General features: G+C 35.2%; 2 protein-coding genes across 5 annotated transcripts; both read left to right on the forward strand.

Moving 5' to 3' along the window:
- Positions 1-42: 42 nt before the first annotated feature.
- Dip-C (dipeptidase C) lies at positions 43-17601 on the forward strand. The gene is made up of 9 exons (XM_065310266.1): positions 43-510; positions 10941-11118; positions 15755-15946; positions 16011-16058; positions 16128-16234; positions 16297-16566; positions 16621-17065; positions 17126-17277; positions 17345-17601. The coding sequence occupies exons 1-9, from the start codon at positions 491-493 to the stop codon at positions 17400-17402; spliced, it is 1470 nt and encodes a 489-aa protein (XP_065166338.1). The 5' UTR covers positions 43-490; the 3' UTR covers positions 17403-17601.
- A 1366-nt stretch (positions 17602-18967) lies between these two features.
- On the forward strand, positions 18968-25841 carry LOC135797570 (xaa-Pro dipeptidase-like). 4 transcript variants are annotated; one of them, XR_010549578.1, is made up of 7 exons: positions 18968-18984; positions 19093-19136; positions 23092-23132; positions 25051-25098; positions 25213-25332; positions 25397-25544; positions 25613-25841. XR_010549578.1 is itself a non-coding variant. In XM_065309993.1 (6 exons), the coding sequence occupies exons 4-6, from the start codon at positions 25312-25314 to the stop codon at positions 25672-25674; spliced, it is 231 nt and encodes a 76-aa protein (XP_065166065.1). In that variant the 5' UTR covers positions 22605-22981; positions 23092-23132; positions 25051-25098; positions 25213-25311; the 3' UTR covers positions 25675-25841. The 4 variants fall into 4 exon arrangements, 1 of the variants encoding a protein (XP_065166065.1); XR_010549579.1 differs by lacking the exons at positions 18968-18984; positions 19093-19136 and adding an exon at positions 22601-22981 and having other exon boundaries at positions 25051-25094; XM_065309993.1 differs by lacking the exons at positions 18968-18984; positions 19093-19136 and adding an exon at positions 22605-22981.
- Positions 25842-26394: the final 553 nt, after the last annotated feature.

Genomic DNA, 26394 nt, shown 5'->3' on the forward strand with positions numbered 1-26394 from the left:
ATGCAGTGTATGGTGGGTTGCCTACGTTAGTTGCAGATGTAGTCGACTCATATTTAAGCTGACAAAGTTAAGCGTTAACCACAAAATTTACAAAAACAAGTCAAAATAAGATCAGTGGTTTGTGTCTTTTGTTTGTACAAATTCACACAAAGCCGCATGAACTTTGCGCAGTTGATTGCCGTGTTTACTTATGATTAACGAACGAGTGTGCGGTTTGAAGCTCAACTGGGTTTAATTAGAATGTCTAGTGGTTCGTACATAAGAAACGGGTAGAAATTTCAAGTGCACTCGGTTGATAACGCGATCACACGATAAATACACGCCCCTTGCCGCGCAGTCACCGCGTTATAAAAGTAGGCGAAGAGTGGAAGTGCGGCGTACTTGTTTGCAACCCACCGCGGAACACACCCAGTAATTACACCAGTTGTCTAGCAACAAGTGATAAACGTGATAAGTGAGAACAGCTGTTAATTGGGCGACAATCATCAAGATGGCTAATAAAAACTTCACGTAAGTGTCAGTTTATTTTGCATTTTAAGGTTATGCGGGGAAAGTAAATACTACAAAACAAAGAAATGGAGTTTTATAGTCACAGTAATCACAATCAGACTATTTTGCAATATTTGGGAGTTATTTGTCTCATTATCATGACTCAATAACAATTAATTAAGGTTTACTTTTATTTTCTACAATAAACATTATTTACAAAGTCTACAAAGGATTATGTTGCTTTGGTTTCAATTCTAAGTCCATGAATCTTCTTAATTTGGTCTTTGAGTGTTTCTGTTATGGTTTTGTGTTGTTTGACTATTGACAGACCTTTAAACTCTGCTGAAGCAACATAAACATTGAACATGGCGCCACAGCCGCCTGAAACATCCTCGACTATAATTTCTTTGGCGTCTTGAAACCGTACTTGAAGTAGATCTTTGATATCCTTTTCTGTGACTACTTCACTTGTTGAATAGGAACAATTAGTATTACATGAAAGCTAAAAATTAAAAGAAAGTTAGTATACTGGATTTAAATAATATATTCATACTTACTAAAGGCAGCTTGGTTCGGAGGTTTCTATGCGTTATATTTGTTAATAATTTAAATAACTGCGACATTATGCAGACTTCTATATTGTTTCGCTTAAAAATGTGTAATAACCTTAAAGTTTGTACGTAGCCGACTTGAGACTTGAGATTTGACCTTCCGATGAAAGTTTAGATAGTTTGTCAGTAGATGGCGCTAGGGGTATTAGAATTTGCACGTTTTGCTTTGTGTTTACGTTGTTAAGTTATAAATGGTTACATAGATGTCGCGCGAGGTTGCATTTTACGCGTTGTTTATCTTTGACCATGTGATTTTTTATACATTGATATTTACTTTTACATTATATTGGAGCAATGTAACTGCAGCTTTATTAAAGAAATAGTAGATCTACGCTATGCGTAATACAAATCATTTGTTCATTGGAAATTTCCGATCGTATTACATGTACTGGTCGCTTACACAACAATTAAGTTAAATTTCGTGGAAATTTTCGAGCTGTACGAACGTTACGAACAAACATGGACATGTTTATATCCGCCCGGCTTATATTATCGTATGGCTTATTAGTCACGATTGTTATTTATAGCCTTCGATATACAAACATGGCTGTGTTTTTGGTGTCTAATTTTTTTGCATTTAATCTGCAAATATACAGAAATTAACTGCCATGTGACATCAAGATGTGGAAATGTTAATTCAGTGAATAATATAAACAGGAAATGTGTAATTTATGGCAGTCGCAAGTCATAATGTTGTGTTGTGTTATGCGGGAGACCGGCATCGCCATCTTGTCCCCCGCCTCTTGTCTGCCCGGCCAGCGTGTCTGTCTGTCGGGCGCATTCCGTTGTTTACATGCTGCGCCGTCATAATAATAATCGGGGGCATCCGCTTCGATCGCGGAAACAACGTCATCGAACGCGATTCACAACACACAAGAACCGCGGCGCGGTGCGAATAAAATTCTGCGATACTCTCGTGGGCTGGGATGTTGTGAAAGCGCAACCTGAATCGATTCACACAGCATTCACAGGTCGTCTACGTAACTCGCGTAAACGACCGACAATGCACGAACTTGCAAATCAAAACAATCCGGCGTGTATGTTTTGTTTTGGCTTGGAATGTTGAGTGAGTCAGAGTGAGTTAGATATATCGAATAGCATTAACGTGAGAACGAAATAGAGTGAAATATTATAGTGGGGGTTTGTTGGTGTATGACTCGGCGAGCGGCCGTGGGACGCTGTGCCGTTTTACGCGGCGCAGGTTGTCTCGCACAGGCAGTTACTTTCAGACAGGCGTTGAGTGCGCATGTACAACGAGTGTGAACGTGAACAGTTGCATCAGTTTGGATATAAACAGAACCACTCACACCAACTCATACACACACGAGCGTAACGCCTGCGAGAGTGTGAAACCAGCCAAACATTGCATTGGATATCGGATAATCCGAACGCGGTGCGCATGTGCGCCATCTTGTAATACACAAACCAAAACAACACAATCAAAACATAAACATCACGAGTGTTACGTGACTGTTTTTTTCTGGTGATGCCGTCTGCGAACACCCGCACAGTGGTGGCGGCTGCCACCGTCACCACGCCTGCCCCCGTAGCCGACTACCGCCACCTGCATCGCGATGTCGAGGGTCTCGTGTTGGAAATAAAAGAAAATTTGCGTATCTCATCCACCTGTGCCGTTGGCGCTCTGAAAGCGCTTCCGGCATACCGCCGCTACCCGAAGAAATACCTACGCAACTCACCTTATGCTGCGCGTTCCGCCGATGAACAAACAGCATGCGCGCGCCGCCTCCTTCGTCACAAGCAAGAGGCGGCCGATGACGGCTGCGAGGATCCCTACGAGTTGCTACAGCGACTGCTCAAGGACGGCGGGCTTGTGAGCGAAGCCGTGCGGCGTGTGCAGCTTGCTGCCGCGGCTGCCACTTTCGCCACCGCCACCGTTAAGACAGACTACTGCTACTACGACTCTGAAGAGGAGTGCTCCAGTCCAATGCTGCGGCTATGCGATTAGGCAAAAGTTCTGCATAACATTTATTGTTCCTTTGACGCGAGACGGACTGACAGAGAGAAGAGTGGATATGTGAATGTGTGAGTGCGCACGAGATGGAAATAGCACTGAGACTATAATGAGGCACTCATATACAGAGTGTCCCAATTTTAATATGTGCGAAAGAAAACTTTGTCGGGTGGCACTCGTGACATATCGTAGTTTTAAGTAGCTAAAAAGATTTGAGAAAAGGTTACGCTTAGATGGCGTCGCGAGCGCGCAACAATGAATACGCTTAAGTACCTTAACTACGTTGTCGTTATTTTGTTTTAATATTTTTGTTTTTTATTATTTTCATCTGTTTTAATTTATGTTCCATTAAATTCGAAAGAAGAAAGAAAGAAACTCGCGACGACGACAGCGCAATCAGTTCTACTCCGTATCTGTGATTGTAAAACTAAACACTAAACTAATATTAGTAACGCTAAGCTGTAATAATTTAATATTAAACAAATGAAAATCGAAGCTGAGAGGAGGAAAATGGCCGACAATGACAGTCGTGCAGGAGTAAACTCGAATTCGGACTCTTGTATATCAAATAAGCGTCAAGCGATTGTAAATGTTTGTCATAATTGTCATAAACGTGAACAATATTTATTTTAAACTAATAGAAACGTTTATTGGACTATGTGGGACATTTATAATAATTGACACCTGTCAATGTCACAATGTCAAAGTATGACGTTGTGGTGGCTCAAGTCGTATGCATTATACAGGGTCGACACTGAAGAAGGGAGGCAGTTGGGGAATAAAATTGTATATTTCTAGAGTTGTAAAGCGTTAATTTTGTGATATTTGTAAAGCAGAGGTTTTGATTTTTGTGATTATTTACGTTTTGGTTTGTTTGGCGAATCGCTATGGCGTGTCGACAGTACATGAAAATAGAAAAAAAACGCATGGAAGGAATTAAACATTTTAATTTCTTTTACTAAAAAATATTTGATGATTTTTCGAGACAAAAAATATAAATCATTATTTTGATGAAAACAAACACACGTTTTATTTATTCAAAGCTTACTATTTAAGGTTATGCAATACTTTTACCTCTGCGTGCACCTAAACATGTGTACGCATGCGCAGATTTACACCGTTTATCGACCAAGTGCGTTCGCGGTAGTTTCATGCGTTAATTCGCTTGTGTCGGTATCGGTACGCGTGCGCCGTGTGTATATGCACGGTGTTTTGCACTTGTGTGTTTACAAAACATTTCCACGTGGCCGCGAATACTACGACTGAACGAATTGCGAGTACTACTACGCCACACTACGTGATCGCACCGCTTCGGTCGTAATATTGCGTCGCAAAACTCGCCGCGGCGCGTTTTTTTTACGACGCAGGCATCCTTTTCAACTTGAATTCGAAACTTTTATTACAAGTTTAAATCATTCGCTCTCCATCGCGCACGTTGAACAGCACGCAAACACTTTTGTTTGCAAACACGCCACGTGTACTATTATTGCAATAGTTTACAACAATCGATATTCATAACAATTAGACACTCTAAAGTAAACATACACAGAACATACTAATGCAACACACGTGGCACGTTATTTTTAAAATAATTATTTTTAGTTATTAATTTTTGCAATATTTTTTAATCTTGAGCTAAATTTATGTGAATTTTCATTACTTTTATGTGCTTGATATGTGATTGATGTTGACGGTTGCATGTTTATCAAATTTATCACCAGATAAGCGCGATATTTTTGTTTTATTTTTGGCTGCAATATGGCTGCGTTGAATGCGAATCCGTTTCGCGCTTGTTTTGCACTTGACATTGATAGCATGTATCGAAAGTGTTTAATAACAAGCTTACAATGTATTTTCTGCAACAAATTGGCCGAGATAATCACTAGATTGGTGTGTTATCGTTATTATTTTGTTTACTGTGCAGTAATTGCTGTGTTTTGCATATGGCGCCATCTTGAATTACTTAATTTACATTTTTTGTTGTGTTTTTGAAGTCGATGAATCTTTCGTTGTTGATGGAATCGTTTGTCAAGTTCAAAGGCATGCCTTGAACCTCGCCGAAGCGCAGCCATCGTCATGCGCCGACGAGCACCACCTTGCCTTCGTCGGATTTACATTTTATTACGATTTTACTACAAGTTTTGTTTGTTAATTGAACGAAAAGCCGCCGAAAACAAAAAGACAACGTTGCAATACAGATGGTGTAACTAGAGAAAGATTTATCGTTTTTATAGTTTATTAATTTCATTCGATTGTGTGTTTATTAGTTGATTTGCCCCAACATTCAATTAACCTATAAATCGTGAACTAGTATTTTGACAGACAAGGTTATGTGACACGCACGCACATTGTGCAGCGCGCTTATAAACGATGTTGGAAATGATTAATAAATGACGCCGACGTGATTTGCGAAGACCATGTGTCTTGGGATATTGCGCTGGACAAGTTATGCGAGTCCGGCTTCAATGTTGCTATAAATTCGCAACAAATGACGATCGATCAACCGGCGTGATCGATCGTAAAGGTCAAACGCATTCGTCGCAAGCATGATCCAGCACAATCTGATAACCACATTTCGATTCATTGCATTGGAATGAAACATATTCTAACGCAATAAACAAGTTGAGACAAAGCAACTAATCTGTAACACAAAATTTGTTAAAATTTGATTCATGATTTATTTGCAAATCTTTTTTTGCAAAATTTAATTACTTTCAAGTGTTACTACATCGTTACTACAAGTCACAAGTCTTATTTCTAATCTTTTGTATTTTAAACTTTAACTTTAACTTGAAAACTTGTTTAAACTATGAAACGTAGAACACGTACATTCCGTTTTTCTGTTTTTATTTGCATACTTGTTTAATAACACACTCGACATTTGACGTTCAACTATTTAAACATTTACTCGTTAACATTTATCCACCAATTGGATGTTACTGCGCGTATGACGTAGCATACTGTTGTAAATTTTCTATTATACGGGAAATTCTAATTCATCCATGAACTGGTATAGTTTTGTCGTCATGAACATTATCATCGGTTGGTTCTTTACACTTTACACTACTCGTTTCTCGTATCATTTGACAACCGCACATTTTTTGTCATGTCATTCACCGTGGAGCAGAATAGTATTATACATTCTATAGGTGTTCTTACATTTGAACAATTTCTGTTGGTTTTTAGTTGAATTTCTTATTTAAATTTAGAATGAATTGGTTGGTAGTAAGTTATCATTAACTATGCCTTAGATTCTTTAGTCTTATGAAGGTGCTGAAACTATATTTCTTTATTTTATAGTAAAACTAGTTTTTGTATTTTTTTTATGAGTAGTAGATACCTATATTCTTAATTCTAATTTCCATTCTCATTTTGTGTCTATTACAAATTTAAAAAAGTATTTGCAGTCTATCTCTCTTGACTTTTTATTAGTCGCTGGATTCGTATATTTATGAATGTTGTCAGCGTTTTTCTGTGTAGGTTTTATTAGTAGTATGAATTTTGTATGTTTTTATTTATGACCTCGAGCGTATTCGCATAATTTTTACACTGACGTGTTTCGTTATTGTTCACGTGTGGTTCGCTCGGAACAAATGAGTAAAGGAGCTGTGTGAATGGTGGAGGTATAAAAATCATAAACAAATATCACGATGTGGAGAAACATTGCCAATTCAGGTTTTCGATCAGCATGGAATGTCAATTGGCTTATTGGTTCGTGTTTTGGGTGTGGCTCTTGTACACAATTAGAAATTTTTAATTTTAACTTAATTTTTGTTTTAATTAATATTTCCATCGATTAATTTATAGTTAAATTTAGTTTTATACTTAGGATGGTAAACCGAGTAATTTATGAATCAAATAAGTTTATAATTTGACTGTAATCCAAACAATTTCTAAGCATATCTCCTAGGGAATGAAAAACCGCAGTTTATAACATTCTAACAAAATGTGGTTTACATTGTGGTTTCTTATCATTGTCGACTTCCGAAAATATGTTTTTTTTTTGTAATTTATTAAAATTCTGTTCTATTCTAGTTTGGGAATTGCTCGGTTAACGGTTAACTTGATAACAAACCGACTTGGAAAACCAACTTTTAACCTTATTTTTTACTTTTACCGTCGCCATGAGTCACAACAACCAAATAATAAATATTTATATTACATTTACTGCGAATAGCTTAGAGCATAGATGAAATTATGACAAAACACAGAATAGATGGGTAATATCCGTTTGCGTGCCTTTTTTTATTTTCACATTGCGTTTGTGAGATTCATTCATTAAGAATCAGCAAACAAGCTGGCATGTTATGCGAGCGAGCACAGCAAGTAAATGAATGACGCTCATTGACGTGTCAACTGACGTTACAACAGCCCAATAACAAATATACCATCTGTACATATTTTATTTTTGATACCACGTTCAAATTTTGATTATACAGCACACATGAGATATTTTCCCGCGATAAATCTACTCCCATCATGATTTAAAATCCACTTTTGAGCATGACGATACAAATCCGGATGTCAATATTAATATAAACATTAACCATCCTGTAATCATACTCGTACATTACTTTTTATCAATATATACATATATATTTATAGATTAATTAACGGTTTCCTGTGTCGTCTGACACCTGCGCGCGCCTCCGCCAACAAGTATTAATATATCTTCTATTTTTACAGAAGAATGTCGTCAATTTTCTGATTTATCGAAATATGTGTGCTTGTATTATGTCTAGTCAAGTATAGAATTATGCATTGGTTTCCGACACACATTGGCGATTTTGGCTGCGTTTTCGAGCGCTCCCGAAATAATCCACAGCCGTGGCGCGCGCTATAGTTGCCATTGTTATTTATAAGTTTCGCGGGAATCACGGGACTGACGATGATTCGGTCCGCGGCGCAAAGTGCAAACTCTCGCGCTATTCCTATACGCATCACTATCTCACATTTCATTAGCGAATCGATGCAAATAGCAACAAATGTATACACTATGTAGGTACATCTGCATCTCTACATTGACAAATGATCAATTGACAATGTAAATTGATTGAATATTCGTGTTGTGTTGCATAATATGGTATTACGATGATATGATGGTCGCCAACAGACAATTAGAGTTATAAATGTCGGAACGCTGAATATTCCAGAAATCTTTTGGCAATACTACAAGCATTTTTTTACTGCAGATCAAATTAATAAATTGTTATTATTGTTGTCTTGGAAAAATTTCCGTTGACTTCATTTATGATATTTATTTATTTGTTTACTTCTATTTGTGTACATCCTGCCGTTTACTTAGTAGCGCTTGCGCTAATTTATCAAGCTGTTGGATCGAGGACTTGGGAAATTTTCCATCGTTACGACACTTTATCTAGTTAAATTTAAATTGTATTCAGAATGTATCGCCGTTGACACACATATATGACACATAACGATAACCAGTGATAACCGTAGAGGATTCTTAAATGTACGAACCTGTGAACAAAAGCCAACAAGGAGAAAAGCTAAACCAAAACAAAAACAATGTTATCAGCGCGTTGATATTTATATTTTTTTGAAATTTAAGGCTGTTGGGAAAGATACCATAAATTTGAAGTGATAGCAGAGATATCACGCGGTATATTATGACGAAAATCAACGATCTTTGTATTGCTATCTGCTATATTTATCGATATCAGACGATTACGACGCATCAACAACAATCAACAAACAACTGGCTTACGTAAATAGCATGTTACATATAAATGATTCAATACGAAATATTAAATTTATTTACATTGATGTAATACACTTACCTAGAAGTATTTTCCTTGGGTTTTTGTGTGCGAGCTATTGCTACGTATGTGTCAGAACGTTTTCAAGGACGTTTTGGTTATTTAATTATTTATTGAATCGTTCACCTCAGTTCTCACTTCACTTTCGTACCATTGCGTACCAAACTATTATTATTATCCACTTTTAGTCACTATGTAGTTCTAGAGTATTTAAACTATGATTTTTATTGCTTTGGTGGTCTATAACAATATATTAAATTATTATTTATGCTTTAAAATATAATTAAATAATTTTAAGGTTATGTATTGTTACATAATGTAATATTAGGTTAGGTTATGTTTTGCGGGTAACCTGCAATTTCGCTTTCTTTACTTTGTTTTTGTGGATTTTATGTTTATATTTCTTGGTTTCATTGATTTTTTGTCGTGTATTACCTGGTGGCATGTTATAATTCGGTATTTTCGTGTTTTCTTTGGTGGGCACGTCGGTTATTTTCGTCACGCTCGCGAGAACGCGCACACCCGCGGAGCGCGTATCAATAAAAAAATTTCAAGGGCACTCATACATACTTGTGATCTAAAAAAAGGCGAGAAATAATCTAAGTTTCGAAATTGTGTTTTTGTTTCATTTTTTTTTGCATTGTTGTGTCTAATCTATTTGATGTGTAATATGAATATTTTATCCTTTTTAAAAAGTTTTATTCTTTGAGGATGAAAATGTCTGTATTACAAATTTTAGTAATTTAACACCGCAACATGTGCGGAAACATGAAATTTTCATAATAAACATAAAAAATGAAACGATGCACTTGTTTTATAGCATTTCAAAAGTGCTAAGTGAAAATAAAATCATTTTACGTAATGATACTGGTTGCAACTATGATAATCATGTAAAATCAGAGTGTTTATATGAAGTTGTCAAAACGAGTGATATTTGAGAGATCATGCAAGGTTACTGTGCACGTCAAATTCTATTTTGACGTTTCTGAGTATAAATATTTTACTTGCAAGTTTCACAAAATTAAATATATTGCAATTTTAGGTTCTTTTAACTGAACAATAAAAAATGCCATCAAATTTCATCGAAGTTTATATGATAATTTGCTTGTTTCTTAAATAATTTAATTTATTTTACGATTTCGACTTATTACATGTTTATGTTATGCCAAAATATTATCACCAACATGTTTACTTTTCTTATAATTTCGATGATCATTTCGAACATACATCATAGTTATGTAACACTTCGTCTATGTTACATCATATTAAATCATCTCTTGGCGAATGTTTTGAGTTTTACTGCAATAATATAATTTTCGGTTGTTGATGCGTTGTACTCATACACAGCGACGATGGCTTTTTATTTTCGGCACACAAGGTGACGTCGGCTCGCCCTCAGCGTGAGTTTATCTTGGAGTTCGTTTACCCAGAGTCGAGTATAGGACGTGTGCGAGCATACCAACGAACGCGAAACTTCCTCTCTCGTTCGACGCTCCGGTGCGCGCCATGCTTCTCTTGCTGCCACCTGAGTCAACTACATAACGCATTGAAGTTGAGATTGGCGGAGACGCGGCACCAGGAGACGCGCTGTTTGTTTGTAAACACCAACAACCTCAAAAGCAAACGCGGGGACTGGTGAAGGTGCTCGACTGCGACCTGCAAGTCTATGCCAGTCTGCGAATGTTTGTGTGCTCGTATTCCTGCTGGTGCCTTGCTCGCCGTTTGGCGAATTGAAACAAACAACATTCCGACATTCCGGCGAGCGGCGCTTTTTTTGTTGCTTCGCCTTCACACGAAACTAACCTGGCTTAACCGAATCTAACATAACCTAATCTCAATCACAGCATATTATATATTCGAAATAAATTGACACATGATATGTCAGGAAGTAATTTATGACTTGTTATACTCGTAAATCATGTAACTTTAGTTATTAACGAGAAACCTAGTTTTTTTTTCATTTGTTTAGTTCTGTTTTTTGACAGACAGGAAATTTGTAGTTAATAAAAGAGGGTCAGAATTGTTTGGTTCTCTATGTGTTTTATGATTAATGCATTGATTGATAATTCATTTCTGTTTATGTTTCAGTGGTCGTTTGTCAATGGGCGGTGACACCCATCAGGTGCCCCTTGAGCTCTTCGCATTAAATCGAAAACGTCTTGTCGACCGCCTACGTGCCGGAAACGGAAAGTCCATTGTCGTCCTGCAGGGCGGTGACGAAGTGCCGTTCTACGACACGGACACCACCTACCATGTCTTCCGACAGGTAAGCAACATTGTAGTGAATCAGAAAATAAATAATAAAAAAATTACAATAGCTAACTATCAAAACAAACCGATCACAATAACAATAACAAAAACAACGACAAAAACAAGTCATTACGTTAATGTTTTGTAGAATAAGAAAAAAAGTAGATAATTGACTATTTGAAGGTTGAAAGAAACGAATATTCAAATGGAAATACTACATATTTGCTTCGTAATAAGTTAGATTTTAGTTGTAATAAACAAATGGTAATTCTTTCTGTTTTGGATGTTGTTGATGTCGATGTAGATGTGGATGTTAATGACCCGGGCGTTGTACATTTGTACATGTTCACAATCCGCATCGATCGAGCTGGTGTTTTCATTCGTTCGACCCGGTGCGCATTGGCGGTAATTGCACGTGGAAAATATTTTTAGACTCGATAGCCCCCAACCACTTCAACCCTTTTATACACCTTTCATAGCACGAGCGCGTTTGGGTTGTGTGGCAATCGATATTGTAAATTGGGTCATTTATTATTTAATCTATTGAAACAGTTTCAAACAGGTATCATTACATTTATTGAGTCAATATTTAATATATTATGAATGTTTTGTAATGGAAGATTCTTAGTTTTGTTTATTTTTCGAGAAATTATCTTTAAAAGTTTGGAATTTTAACAGTTGCTAACATTGTATGTATGTACTTATATAATGATTGATAACGTTTGCAAAATGACTAAGTGAAGTTAAGATTTCATCATATTGCATCAGATTTGAAGCTAAAATCGCAGTTTTGGTCTTGCGACGTCATTTGAAAGCTTTCTGGACCAACTTTAGATATAGATACATACCTGCAGGCCTAAATATATTAAAAATAAATTCTACCTAGCATAAAATGAAATTAAACACAAAATGCAACGTATATTATATTAATATATCTTTTTCAATCGAAAAGTAGTCATCGTTTATTGGAATTTAAAGGTATGAGCAGTTTTAAGTCCGTTAATAGTGCGTTGAACTTGTCTTTATTATCCGACCTGCGGACGTGCACAATGTGCCCATTATGTTGATGATCGGGTTGCCTATTTTTACGCAATGGCGAAATGGCGGACAGGAGAGACGTTCGCGCCTGGTCCAATTCTAATTTATGTCGAATCAAATTAGGCACGCCGGGACATTTAAAATAGCAGAGTCGTCAAGCAGGAAACAGTGAAGTCTCACAACTCAAAATAAAAAAGAATATAAATAAATGTCGAGTGGAGCGCGCCGGGCAAAGTCGAATATTTCGCGATGGACGAGACACCGTAGACTACAGCTCTAGGAATTGGCGAGGTATCAATGTAAATTCGAAAGGAAAAAAACCGAAAAGTAAACATCAATTATAATATCCATCTAGAAATTCTATAGTTAGATTAGAATTATGAATAATCTTTTAATTAGTTTGTTATGTTATTTATGTGAATTATTTAGTGATTGTTAGTTAGTTTTTGTTTACGTTATTGTTTGTTGTTTGCGTGCAGGCTTTTGACCTCTGTAGGTATGTTCGTAACTGCTAACTGTACCATCAAAGCATCAGCGACAGCGACTGTCGCAAATTGTTATGAGCCTTATACAATTTGTAAAATGTACGTTAAAAAGGCTATACACAAAAAACTTTACACAATTTAGCACGATACCGAACAATTTGAACAATGCTCGCAACTTTTTGCTGCGAAATGTTACAAACATTTCAGTATAGCATAATAAAATTAAAATTACATGAAACACAATTGCGTGCAGAATTGTACCATTTGCGTATTGAAACAATAAACAAACAAAACATGGCGCGACTGAAAGAATGAGAGAATAAACGAAACGAGACGAAAATAAAACAAACAGACGGCGAATGCGACATAATATACAATACATGCACACATTTCAAATAAGTTTAAATATTGCCGAAAACAATGCGAACGACACAATCACATTATTCCTAGCGTGAAATTAACTAATTATCGCGCTGAATGTTGACAAAAATGTCGCAATTTTGAACAATTCGTGTATAATAAGCGAACTTTCAAAAATTGTGTTTAATTAAATTTTACATATGCAAGTTGTGACTGACACTTTGAGGTTTGTGCTTATGAAATATTAAAACAACGATTATCATGTAACTAACTCATGTAGAGAACTTTATATAGAGATTAGATTTTTTGCCAGTTTTCACAGCTCACAAAATGAATGAGCATGGGCATGCGTACATACAAGGAGTGGATTTCAATGCTGTATGTGCTGAATGCTAAATGTGTGTGGTTGAGTTTATTTAGCATGATGGCGGCCGCTGCTCGTGTTTTGTTTCGGCTTACTAGACTAGAAAGTTTCGCGCAAATTAGGCAATCTTTGTTTACTGTGCCGCCGACACAACACAGCCCAGCACTGCGCCCAATGCGCAATGCAGGATCGAACTTATATCAACATGAATAAATAAAAGCTATTTTTATATTCTACAAAAATAGCACAATTTGTTGATTTTAGTTACTTGGAAAAAATTTATAGTGTTAAGTCAGTTATACAGATTTAAATTTTTATATGAGGTGAAGGAAAATTTGGTTTTTTATTCTATGAAAACGTTTTAATTAATTTGTATCAAATTGCATACTTAATTATTAATTTTGAGATTAATTTATATAGGCTTGTGATATAACTTTTGTGGAGATGTTTCGTTTAATCTAGGTACATCATGTACTGACGCTGAAGTTGGAAACCTAAATTAATAATTGGAATTATTTCGGTTGATTGAGATCATACAAAGTTTCATTGATACGGTGCTGCCTTGGATTCTTGCTCTTTCACGTTTACAGCGATGGCGATGGCAAATACGAACAATATCGCTCTGCGAAAGGCCTCGTTTCGAACGACCGCGGCCCGGAGAAATGAAAACAGACCGCACTCGTCTCGTACGTGTACATAACGGTTTGTTCTCTACAGTTCACTTGCGTTGCGTCGTCTCGCGTCACACAGCGAAACACAACAATAACAAATAATAAACAACTGGCAACCAACAAAGAGCGCAGAAAATAAACAACAACAGCGCCACGTAAAATAAAACAACATTCTCTTGTAACGATCAAATACTGTATAACTTTTATTACTCTATACATTTCTTTTGTTTTCTTTGGTTTATTTGCATTGCGATCTTATTCAATCAGCTGCGGATGAGGTTGGTCGGTTGTTCTTTGTGCGCTCTTGGTATTTAGATTTAGATCGAGTATATGTTTCATTCTCGTGATGGAAGATTGCGAAATCGAAATCGAAACGCGCAAAAACGAACTATAAACCAGAAACGGAATCAGAAACAGGATATGCGATTTCTTTTATCTTCATGGTTTACGCTGAACGTCGATTTAAATAGATATATTACAATTTATTGTTTTATTGGAATATAGTGTATTCATTAAGTGGGCAAAAAAAGTGCTGCGTTAGTGTTAAATAAAATGTTGTATACGTTAGCAAATATTTGCAAATAAACCGTCGGGTATTGATCAATCACATCGCCACCGCATTTTGCAAATAGAAAATAGCGAATTTCATCATTCATTATTTACCAATCAAAGTGATGAAATGACGCAACTTGAAATAGTATATAGCAAGATTTAATTTTCCAAGTAAATTTATTTTTGTAAGCATTTTTTAAATTTAAGCTTTAAAAGTTATTCCAATCAAAGTCCAATTTAATGTTTAAATGATTTCGTTATGTTGAAAGGCTGAAGGTGTCAAAGAACTGCACGCGCTAACAATGCAAAATGACGATGCGGAGGATGCAAACAAACGCAAATAATGCAAATGGACGCTAATTACGCGGAAATCGGCGTTACGCTGACGCCGCCATTATATAAAACCACAATCACATATTACACGTGCACACATTCATTTACAGGTGATTTCGAATTATATCACGTTACGATACAGTCTGTTTTTGACGACATTACATTTAAAGTGCAAACTATACAAAAAATTAACACGTTATTGTTGATTATGTTGTCTATATAATTTAAATTGCTCACAGAAATTTCATCATATTGCGCAAGTGAATTTAGTGTTTATTTTGACTGGACAGTTGAAGAAACTGTGTCTCCAACACTGTCTTTAGCGAAACTACTTTATGAAATGAATGGAATGTTCTGTGTTGATTTTTGTTGTGTTTTTTGCTAGTTAGTCATGCTTTTTACTATTTTAGCAACAAGTAAATATGTGCGCACTTAACATGTACAATTGTACAAACTCGTAAAAGCATGATTCATTAATTTATTCCTTTGGAATTGGCGAATTTATGCTGTGTAACTGTAAACACACAGTTGGCTGCTGCATAAACCAAAATGTGGTACACGTTTGCCAAATTAACGACGTTAACAACAATCGCCAACTCAACACGAGTGTAAGACAACGAAATATTAAAGCGTGGCTAACTCCAAAACACGATTGTAACCTTTGGCGAAATTACCTCATAAAAGTGGGTCGGCAGAAAGTTGTGCGAAAAATCCCAATGAGACAAGAGCGAACGAAACAAACAAGATGACTAATCAAAATAAACAGAAACATATAATTTTTTATGCAAACATTCAAACACATAAGAAAGCTTTTAATCACTCACTATTATATGAATAATGTATTTGCAGGAGTCGTATTTTATGTGGACTTTTGGTGTCTTGGAAGCGGGCTGTTTTGGCGCTGTGGACATTGCCACCGGAAAGTCTTACCTTTTTGTGCCGAAACTTCCGGCGTCTTATGCTGTCTGGATGGGTCCTTTGTTGACTCTTGATGATTTCAAGAAAAGATACCAAGTTGATGTTGTTAACTATGTTGATGACGTAAGTATTAATTGCAGAAAACCATATAAAACTTTATTAACTTTAATTATTTTACTATACATAGATTGCCAAAGTTTTGGGAGAACTTGCACCAACATCGCTGTTGACTCTGGTAGGTTCTTAGAAAGAAATAAAGGTATAATTAATTAATGGAAAATATTTTGCATTTTGTATATTTTAGAAAGGTGTAAACAGTGATAGTGGATTGACAGCCAAGGAAGCCGAGTTTCCAGGAATCGAGAACTTTAAAGTCGACAATGTTTCCCTGTTTTATCACATTGCTGATTTGTAATAATTACAAATTACTAAATATTGTTCTAATGTGAACTGAATTTGTGTTGGTTTTTCAGGCGCGTAATTAAGACTGATTACGAAACGGAAGTGATGAAGTATGTCACTAAAGTGTCTTCCCAAGCCCACAGGAAAGTTATGCGTATGGCCAAGCCGGGTAAAAGCGAGTACCAATGCGAATCAACTTTCTTGCATCATTGCTATTCTTCCGGAGGATGCCGTTTCGTTTCCTACACTTGTATTTGTGGATCCGGGAATAATGGTGCTGTTCTGCACTATGGTCATGCTGGATGCCCAAATGATAAGTTCATCAAAGAGGGCGAAACTTGGTATGCAACCATAAATAAATGGATTCAATTGATATTGATTGTTACTTGTTTTAGTCTGTTTGATATGGGAGGAAACTATTTTGGATATGCTGCGGATATTACTTGCACCTTCCCGACTAGTGGAAAGTTTACCCCAGATCAAAAGATGATCTACAACGTGGTGTACGATGCTAACATGGCCGTTTTCAACGCATGCAAACCGGGCGTCTCTTGGGTTGACATGCATCATCTTGCTTTAAGGAAGATTCTTGAAGGCTTGAAAGCCGGAGGTGTACTTAAGGGTGAAGTTGATGATATGGTAAAGGTGAACTTGGGGCCCATATTCCAACCGCATGGTCTGGGTCATTTGATTGGTATGGATGTCCATGATGTAGGAGGTTATCTGCCATCAGAACCGCCGAGGCCGAAAGGACGCGGTGAAGACCGTTTGAGAACTGCGCGTATCCTACAGAAGGGAATGTGGTTGACCATTGAGCCTGGGTGCTACTTTATTGATCCTGTAAGAAAAATTAATTTAATTTATGTATATGTATATTTCATTTACATAAATATTTTCCAGTTATTGGATGAAGCATTGGCTAATCCTGAGATGGCCAAGTTTATCAATAAGGACCAACTGGAGAGGTTCCGTGGTACTGGTGGAGTGCGTATTGAGGATGATGTTTTGATTACTGAAAATGGATGTGTCAACTGGACTAAAGTTCCAAGAACGTATGTTATATTTTGGCAATTTATAATATTTTATATTTTACTATTCTGTAATTCATTCTGATTATAGTGTCCAAGAAATTGAAGATTGGATTGCCGGTGTTGATGATGATTCCAAATACGATTGAATGAATTTACAACATTTTGACGCTGTTATTGATATCATTTTTGTTTATTTTGTTAAAAGTTGTAAAAAGAGCATTATATAATTACATATTATTATCCTGTTTTCTTGTTGCTACTCTATATATTGAGAAATTGAGTATGTGATGGGTATATATTCTACATCCTTGAATAAAATTGTAATTTTATATTTTTAACAATAAATTTTTAACGTTTTATTTGTCCCAAACTACTCCTTGAATTAATCCATAAATCCCTTAAACTTTAATGGAAATGCCACTGCTAGATATGGGAAATAGGTCAAAATCAATTTTATATTGTATCAATATCAATATTAATTTAAAAAAGCTATTACTACACATTTTGTGAGTTTCTAAAGGCCATGTTATAGTTTAAGAGACGCTCTACATGTTAATTGACAACATGAACTGCCTACAAAAGTGGAAACACCTACAAACATTAATTATTGATTATAATAGTCTAAATTGTGAGACATGTATCTGTCGCATTCGTAGATGGCACTAGGATGCACTATAAATCATAAAATCGAGTTGTACGGCTTATTTTTATATTTATCGACAAACGTCGGCACGAGAATAGTTTTGTATACAATCTGCGATTCGATGTAAACAACGTTTTTATCGCATTTGTCCCGCGCGCTGTCTCCTAGCGCCGTATCAACTTGCTGCATGCAGCGAAGTCTACTTTACTTTAGATCACAGGTAATGTGCCTATTGCAAATTCACGTACAAGGTCGCGTGCGGTCGACGCGCCGTTTTAGCGCACCTCTTACATTCTTATCATATACTGTTCCGTCGTTGTTTACGCAGTTTCGGCATGCACTATCGGTGGATTGCAGCCAGTTTCGTGCCGGTCGCAGGTTAATCCAGTCGTGATTTGAGAGACTTATATCGTTTATTCGTGTTATACTCGAAGATCAATTGACTATTTATTTGTATTTTGCGACTATAGTAATTTGTTTAATGTTCGGAAATGCCGGTTTTTGATCGCGTTTGTTATGTATATTACAAGTCACGTGATAGTGGATTTGATAACATTTTTCACTCGGCGTTGTGTTTGGAGTCAGTTACTAAATGAATCGTATATATACCTATACTAGTTAACCGGGCAAACGTTGTTTTGCCATATATTATTTTAAGTTTCTAGATAAATTTTAGTGTAGACAAAAAGTAACTTACTTATTATAAAAATAGGGGTTGGTGATAAGAAACCAAACATTTAGGGTTGTATGTATATTTTAATGCCACATTAAAAATAAAACAAAAAAATTTCGACCAAAATTAAGGGTGAACAACCCTTATCACTTAAAGATCCATCAGACTACGTACGCATATAAAAATTTTCTTTGAGCGGGATAAAAATGATTAAATTACTAACTAAACAGCACATTATAAAAAATAAAAACAAAAGATTGTCCATTTAAAAAAGTGTGTTATCACTTAGATTGAAAAATTGTTAGCCGATTCTCATACTGAATACGCATATATTTGGTAAAATCGGTAATTGTATGGAAATATTTTATATTTAGATAATTTATGTTTTCGTTTAGTGATCCATCAGGCTCGTGTAAGTATTATTTAACTAAACAGCATAGATTGTATATGTGTTGATTGTTAATTATAACATAATTCCATTGTATTAGATATTTTTGTTTTAATTTATGTTTTCGTTTAGTTATAGCACTCGTTGTGCCTGGCCGTCCGATAACCTGTACACTGGTAAGTTTATAATTCAATTATATTATATTATATTTTTTCGGTCAAATTTACATTTGCTGTTTATAAACAAGTTTTCTATTTATCACGTTGTACCTACCTGTGAACTAAATTAGACGACTGCCACGGTCGGACATAATTAGGAGATAATCGCAATAGAAAAAAGGGCAAAAAATTGCACTTTTAGTCACGTTTTTGGTTCTTTTATCCCACCAAATTAAATTATTTAAAATTTTTATTTAATGCAGAATTTTCTAATCTATCATAACTTTCAATCCGTTTATTTACTCGAATATGTCAAGAACGTTGATTTTTCCATGTTTGTTTAGTTATATTGCAATTAATTGCAATTGTATAGTTGAGTCTAACCAACCGAAGCAGCGTATCGATAGAAGTGACTCGTGTTCAGGGCACCTTACATGGCTGACTCTCCTTTGCCCATTTTTTCTTTTGAGTAATCATTTTATTTCTTAGATTTCCAATTTAATCAGCATATTTTACAGAGAATTGTCCGTAGTTTCAAACTCTGTGATTTGTTCCCTTCTATCTTTTTTAGTATACGAGATATTCGCGATTGAATAAAATGGGCAAAAATTGAAAAATGTCACTTTTTAGCACTTTTAGTCGCGTTTTTCAACCTGTTACTGTAGGAAATATAATTATTTTATATATTTATCTGATAGACAATTTTCCAATCTATCATAATCAACAATTCGTTGGTAGCTATCGGTTTTAGTTTACGAGATATTAATTATCAAAAATCGTCGAAAAAAAGTATCAAGCACCCCCCCTTGGCAATTTTTTCTTAAATCTTAAAATTTCATCTCTCAGATTTCGGTTTTAACTATCCTATCTGATAGAGATTGGTCCGTAGATTAAGACGCTGCGATCAGATCTTATTTATCTCTTTTAGTTTACGAGATATTCGCGATTGAATAAAATGGGCAAAAATTGCAAAATGTCACTTTTTAGCACTTTTAGTCGCGTTTTTCGACCTTTTACTGTAGGAAATGTAATTGTTTTATATTTTTATCTGATAGACAATCTTCCAATCTTTCATAATCAACAATTCGTTGGTAGCTATCTCTTTTAGTTTAAGAGATATGAATTTTTGAAAATCGTCGAAAAAAAGTATCAAGCACCCCCCCTTGGCAATTTTTTCTTAAGACTTAAAATTTCATCTCTCAGATTTCGGTTTTAACTATCCTATCTGATAGAGATTGGTCCGTAGATTAAGACGCTGCGATCAGATCTTATTTATCTCTTTTAGTTTACGAGATATTCGCGATTGAATAAAATGGGCAAAAATTGCAAAATGTCACTTTTTAGCACTTTTAGTCGCGTTTTTCGACCTTTTACTGTAGGAAATATAATTATTTTATATTTTTATCTGATAGACAATTTTCCAATCTTTCATAATCAACAATTCGTTGGTAGCTATCTCTTTTAGTTTAAGAGATATGAATTTTTGAAAATCGTCGAAAAAAAGTATCAAGCACCCCCCCTTGGCAATTTTTTCTTAAATCTTAAAATTTCATCTCTCAGATTTCGGTTTTAACTATCCTATCTGATAGAGATTGGTCCGTAGATTAAGACGCTGCGATCAGATCTTATTTATCTCTTTTAGTTTACGAGATATTCGCGATTGAATAAAATGGGCAAAAATTGCAAAATGTCACTTTTTAGCACTTTTAATCGCGTTTTTCGACCTTTTACTGTAGGAAATGTAATTGTTTTATATATTTATCTGATAGACAATTCTCCAATCTATCATAATCAACAATTCGTTGGTAGCTATCGGTTTTAGTTTACGAGATATTAATTATCAAAAATCGTCGAAAAAAAGTATCAAGCACCCCCCCTTGGCAATTTTTTCTTAAGAATTAAAATTTCATCTCTCAGATTTCCGTTTTAACTATCCTATCTGATAGAGAATAGTTCGTAGATTAAGACGCTGCGATCAGATCTTATTTATCTCTTTTAGTTTACGAGATATTCGCGATTGAATAAAATGGGCAAAAATTGCAAAATGTCACTTTTTAGCACTTTTAGTCGCGTTTTTCAACCTGTTACTGTAGGAAATATAATTATTTTATATATTTATCTGATAGACAATTTTCCAATCTATCATAATCAACAATTCGTTGGTAGCTATCGGTTTTAGTTTACGAGATATGAATTATCAAAAATCGTCGAAAAAAAGTATCAAGCACCCCCCCTTGGCAATTTTTTCTTAAGAATTAAAATTTCATCTCTCAGATTTCCGTTTTAACTATCCTATCTGATAGAGAATAGTTCGTAGATTAAGACGCTGCGATCAGATCTTATTTATCTCTTTTAGTTTACGAGATATTCGCGATTGAATAAAATGGGCAAAAATTGCAAAATGTCACTTTTTAGCACTTTTAGTCGCGTTTTTCGACCTTTTACTGTAGGAAATATAATTATTTTATATTTTTATCTGATAGACAATTTTCCAATCTTTCATAATCAACAATTCGTTGGTAGCTATCTCTTTTAGTTTAAGAGATATTAATTTTCAAAAATCGTCGAAAAAAAGTATCAAGCACCCCCCCTTGGCAATTTTTTCTTAAGACTTAAAATTTCATCTCTCAGATTTCGGTTTTAACTATCCTATCTGATAGAGATTGGTCCGTAGATTAAGACGCTGCGATCAGATCTTATTTATCTCTTTTAGTTTACGAGATATTCGCGATTGAATAAAATGGGCAAAAATTGCAAAATGTCACTTTTTAGCACTTTTAGTCGCGTTTTTCGACCTTTTACTGTAGGAAATATAATTATTTTATATTTTTATCTGATAGACAATTTTCCAATCTTTCATAATCAACAATTCGTTGGTAGCTATCTCTTTTAGTTTAAGAGATATGAATTTTTGAAAATCGTCGAAAAAAAGTATCAAGCACCCCCCTTGGCAATTTTTTCTTAAGAATTAAAATTTCATCTCTCAGATTTCCGTTTTAACTATCCTATCTGATAGAGAATAGTCCGTAGATTAAGACGCTGCGATCAGATCTTATTTATCTCTTTTAGTTTACGAGATATTCGCGATTGAATAAAATGGGCAAAAATTGCAAAATGTCACTTTTTAGCACTTTTAGTCGCGTTTTTCGACCTTTTACTGTAGGAAATATAATTGTTTTATATTTTTATCTGATAGACAATTTTCCAATCTTTCATAATCAACAATTCGTTGGTAGCTATCTCTTTTAGTTTAAGAGATATGAATTTTCAAAAATCGTCGAAAAAAGTATCAAGCACCCCCCCTTGGCAATTTTTTCTTAAGAATTAAAATTTCATCTCTCAGATTTCCGTTTTAACTATCCTATCTGATAGAGAATAGTCCGTAGATTAAGACGCTGCGATCAGATCTTATTTATCTCTTTTAGTTTACGAGATATTCGCGATTGAATAAAGGTCGCGTGCCGTCGACGCGCCGTTTTTGCGCACCTCTTACTTCCTTATCATATACTGCCCCGTCGTTGTTCACGCAGTTTCGGCATGCACTATCGGTGGATTGCAGCTAGTTTCGTGCCGGTCGCTGGTTAATCCAGTTGTGTTTTGAGAGACTTATATCGTTTATTCGGACATCAATATTCAAAATTTGTGTTATACTCGCAGATCAATCGACTATTTATTTGTACTCTGCGAGTATAGTATATTATTTAATGTACGGACATGCCGGTTTTGATAACGTTTCTTATGTATATTACAAGTCACGTGATAGTGGATTTGATAACATTCTTCACTCGGCGTTGTGTTTAGTGTCGGTTACTAAATTAATCGGATATATATCGCCCTCATTCAGAAAGATCTATCAGGCTCATGTAAGTATTTTTTAACTAAACAGCATAGATTGTTTATTTTGATAGATTGTTAATTATAACATAATTCAAATGTATGAAATATTTTTGTTTTAATTTATGTTTTCGTTTAGTTACAGCACTCATGCCTGGCAGTCCGATAAGCTGTACATTGGTAAGTTTATAATTCAATTATATTTTTCGGTCAAATTTACTTTTGATGTGTATAAAAACTCCGCCACGCGAGTTACGTATATTGACAGTTGTGTGTATACAAACTAGTACTCGTTGCGCTAGGAATTGTACTTTGTTAATATTCTAACACGCGAACGCGGTCTTAAACTAAGTTCGGAATAATGTTCCCAGATGCGGAATTTAATTCTTTATTTCCCTGTATTCAAATTTATTGCGAGAAAATTCCCTAACGCGAGTTATAATGATAGTTGTGTGTATACGCATATACGCAATAGTATTCGTTGCGCTAGGAATTGTACTTTTTAATATTATAACACGCAAACGCGGTCTTAAACTAAGTTCGGAATAATTTTCCCAGATGCGGAATTTAATTCCTTATTTCCCTGTATTGAAGTTTATTGCGAGAAAATTCCCTAACGCGAGTTATAATGATTGTTGTGTGTATACGCATATACGCAATAGTACTCGTTGCGCTAGGAATTGAACTTTGGTTATATTATAACACGCGAACGCGGTCTTAAACTAAGTTCGGAATAATTTTCCCAGATGCGGAATTTAATTCCTTATTTCCCTGTATTGAAGTTTATTGCGAGAAAATTCCCTAACGCGAGTTATAATGATAGTTGTGTGTATACGCATATACGCAATAGTACTCGTTGCGCTAGGAATTGTACTTTGGTTATATTATAACACGCGAACGCGGTCTTAAACTAAGTTCGGAATAATTTTCCCAGATGCGGAATTTAATTCCTTATTTCCCTGTATTGAAGTTTATTGCGAGAAAATTCCCTAACGCGAGTTATAATGATTGTTGTGTGTATACGCATATACGCAATAGTACTCGTTGCGCTAGGAATTGTACTTTGGTTATATTATAACACGCGAACGCGGTCTTTTTGGTCGGCTAATTTTGTGGTTTTAGTATTTAGCGGGCGAACGCGATGTCGTTAGACAACAGTTTTTCACCAAATTGTAGGTATTAAAATTCTTTATAATTTTCATGTATAACTTCTGCGTTTGACCCTCGGGAAACCTACAAAATGCCATTTTTGTGTTTTTGGTCGGCTAATTTTGTGGTCTTTAGTATTTAGCGGGCGAACGCGATGTCCTAGAACAGCAGTTTTTTACCAAATTGTAGGTATTAAAATTCTTTATAATTTTCATATATAACTTGTAAGTTTGACCCTCGGGAAACCTACAAAAATGCCCTTTTGTGTTTTTGGTCGGCTAATTTTGTGGTTTTAGTATTTAGCGGGCGAACGCGATGTTGTAAGACAACAGTTTTTCACCAAATTGTAGGTATTAAAATTCTTTATAATTTTCATGTATAACTTCTGCGTTTGACCCTCGGGAAACCTACAAAATGCCCTTTTGTGTTTTTGGTCGGCTAATTTTGTGGTCTTTAGTATTTAGCGGGCGAACGCGATGTCCTAGAACAACAGTTTTTTACCAAATTGTAGGTATTAAAATTCTTTATAATTTTCATATATAACTTGTGAGTTTGACCCTCGGGAAACCTACAAAAATGCCCTTTTTGTGTTTTTTGGTCGGCTAATTTTGTGGTTTTTACTGTTTAGCGGGCGAACGCGATGTCCTAGGACAACAGTTTTTTACCAAATTGTAGGTATTAAAATTCTTTATAATTTTCATATATAACTTGTAAGTTTGACCCTCGGGAAACCTACAAAATGCCCTTTTGTGTTTTTGGTCGGCTAATTTTGTGGTTTTAATATTTAGCGGGCGAACGCGATGTCGTAAGACAACAGTTTTTCACCAAATTGTAGGTATTAAAATTCTTTATAATTTTCATGTTTAACTTCTGCGTTTGACCTGCGGGAAACCTACAAAATGCCCTTTTGTGTTTTTGGTTGGCTAATCTTGTGGTTTTTTGTATTTAGCGGGCGAACACAATGTCGTAAGACAACAGTTTTCTCACCAAATTGTAGGTACTAAAATTCTTTATTATTTTCTTGTATAACTTGTGGGTATGACTCTCGGAAAACCTACAAAAATTCCCTTTTGTGTTTTTGTCAGCTAATTTTGTGGTTCTTTTGTTCTAGCCGGCGAACGCAATGTCCTGGGGCAACCGTTCTTGCACTAAATTGTACGGTGCCTTGAACGGGAGTCACTTCTACCGCTACCTTCGTACAGTGCCCTAAATGGGAATCTTTATGGATCATGTAAGAATAATTAATTTAATTTATGTATGTGTAGGTATATTTCATTTACATAAATATTTTCCAGTTGTTGGATCAAGAATTGGCTAATCCTGAGATGTCCAAGTTTATCAATAAGGAGCAAGTGGAGAGGTTCCGGGGTACTGAGTGCGTATTGAGGATGATGTTTCCTTTACTGAAGATGGATGTGTCAACTGGACTAAAATACCAAGAACGTATGTTATATATTGGTAATTTATAATATTTTACATTTTACTATTCTGTTATTCAATCTGGTTTATAGTGTCTAAGAAATTGAAGATTGGATTGCCGGTGTTGATGATGATTCCGAAAACGATTGAATGAATTCTCAAGAATATCATTTTGTTTATTTTGTTAAAAGTTATAAACAGAGCTTTATATAGTTGCATATTATTATCATGTTTTCTTGCTTGTATTGTTAAAAATGTTGTATATATTAAGAAAATGAGTTTCTGATTCTACATGTTTGAATAAAATTGTAGTTTTATAAATTTTTATTGTTTTATTTGTTCCAAGCTTAGAACATAGCTCGCAACATCGTTACTCCTTTAATTAATCCATTAGCCCTTAAACTTTAATGGAAATGCCACTGCTATATATGAGAAATAGTTCAAAATCAATATTATAATGTATCAATATTAATTTAAAAACGGTATCACTAGTGTCATCTATCCACGAGTAACTAAACTACGCCGCTATTCAAGAGATTCAACCTACTGCACTTTCTGCGATCCTAATATTCAAATGAATTTTGCGACCAATTTCAATGGATTTCTCGACAAAATTTGTCGAGAAAATTGCTGAAATGTTGCTGCTCATCAGTCTGTAGTATTAGGAACGCAGAAAGTGGACATAGATAGTTTCCGTCAAATTATTATATACCTATATTATTTCAGTTTGTTTCAGTACATTTTCAATTTTTTCTATAAAATTGCAAATAGGGCCTAAGCAGTTAATGCTAGCAAAAAAAAATACCAAAATAATTGATGTAGAATTAAATTGGCTATCAGAATTCGAAAACAGAATTTAAAAATTCCAACTTTT

Source organism: Atheta coriaria, unplaced genomic scaffold (assembly GCF_025399875.1).
Source record: "Atheta coriaria isolate IRGN ID8LTWV9N9 unplaced genomic scaffold, Caltech_Dcor_3.1 hic_scaffold_8_pilon, whole genome shotgun sequence".
Lineage (NCBI taxonomy): Eukaryota > Metazoa > Arthropoda > Insecta > Coleoptera > Staphylinidae > Dalotia > Dalotia coriaria.

Bases quoted from the DNA above. Each gene is read 5' to 3' on its own strand.
- Dip-C (XM_065310266.1), top strand. From the start codon at position 491: ATGGCTAATAAAAACTTCAC. The intron at 17,066-17,125 runs GTAAGAAAAATT...AATATTTTCCAG, and splicing joins GGTGCTACTTTATTGATCCT to TTATTGGATGAAGCATTGGC. The intron at 17,278-17,344 runs GTATGTTATATT...TTCTGATTATAG, and splicing joins TGGACTAAAGTTCCAAGAAC to TGTCCAAGAAATTGAAGATT.
- LOC135797570 (XM_065309993.1), top strand. From the start codon at position 25,312: ATGGGAATCTTTATGGATCAT. The intron at 25,333-25,396 runs GTAAGAATAATT...AATATTTTCCAG, and splicing joins TGGGAATCTTTATGGATCAT to TTGTTGGATCAAGAATTGGC. The intron at 25,545-25,612 runs GTATGTTATATA...TCTGGTTTATAG, and splicing joins TGGACTAAAATACCAAGAAC to TGTCTAAGAAATTGAAGATT.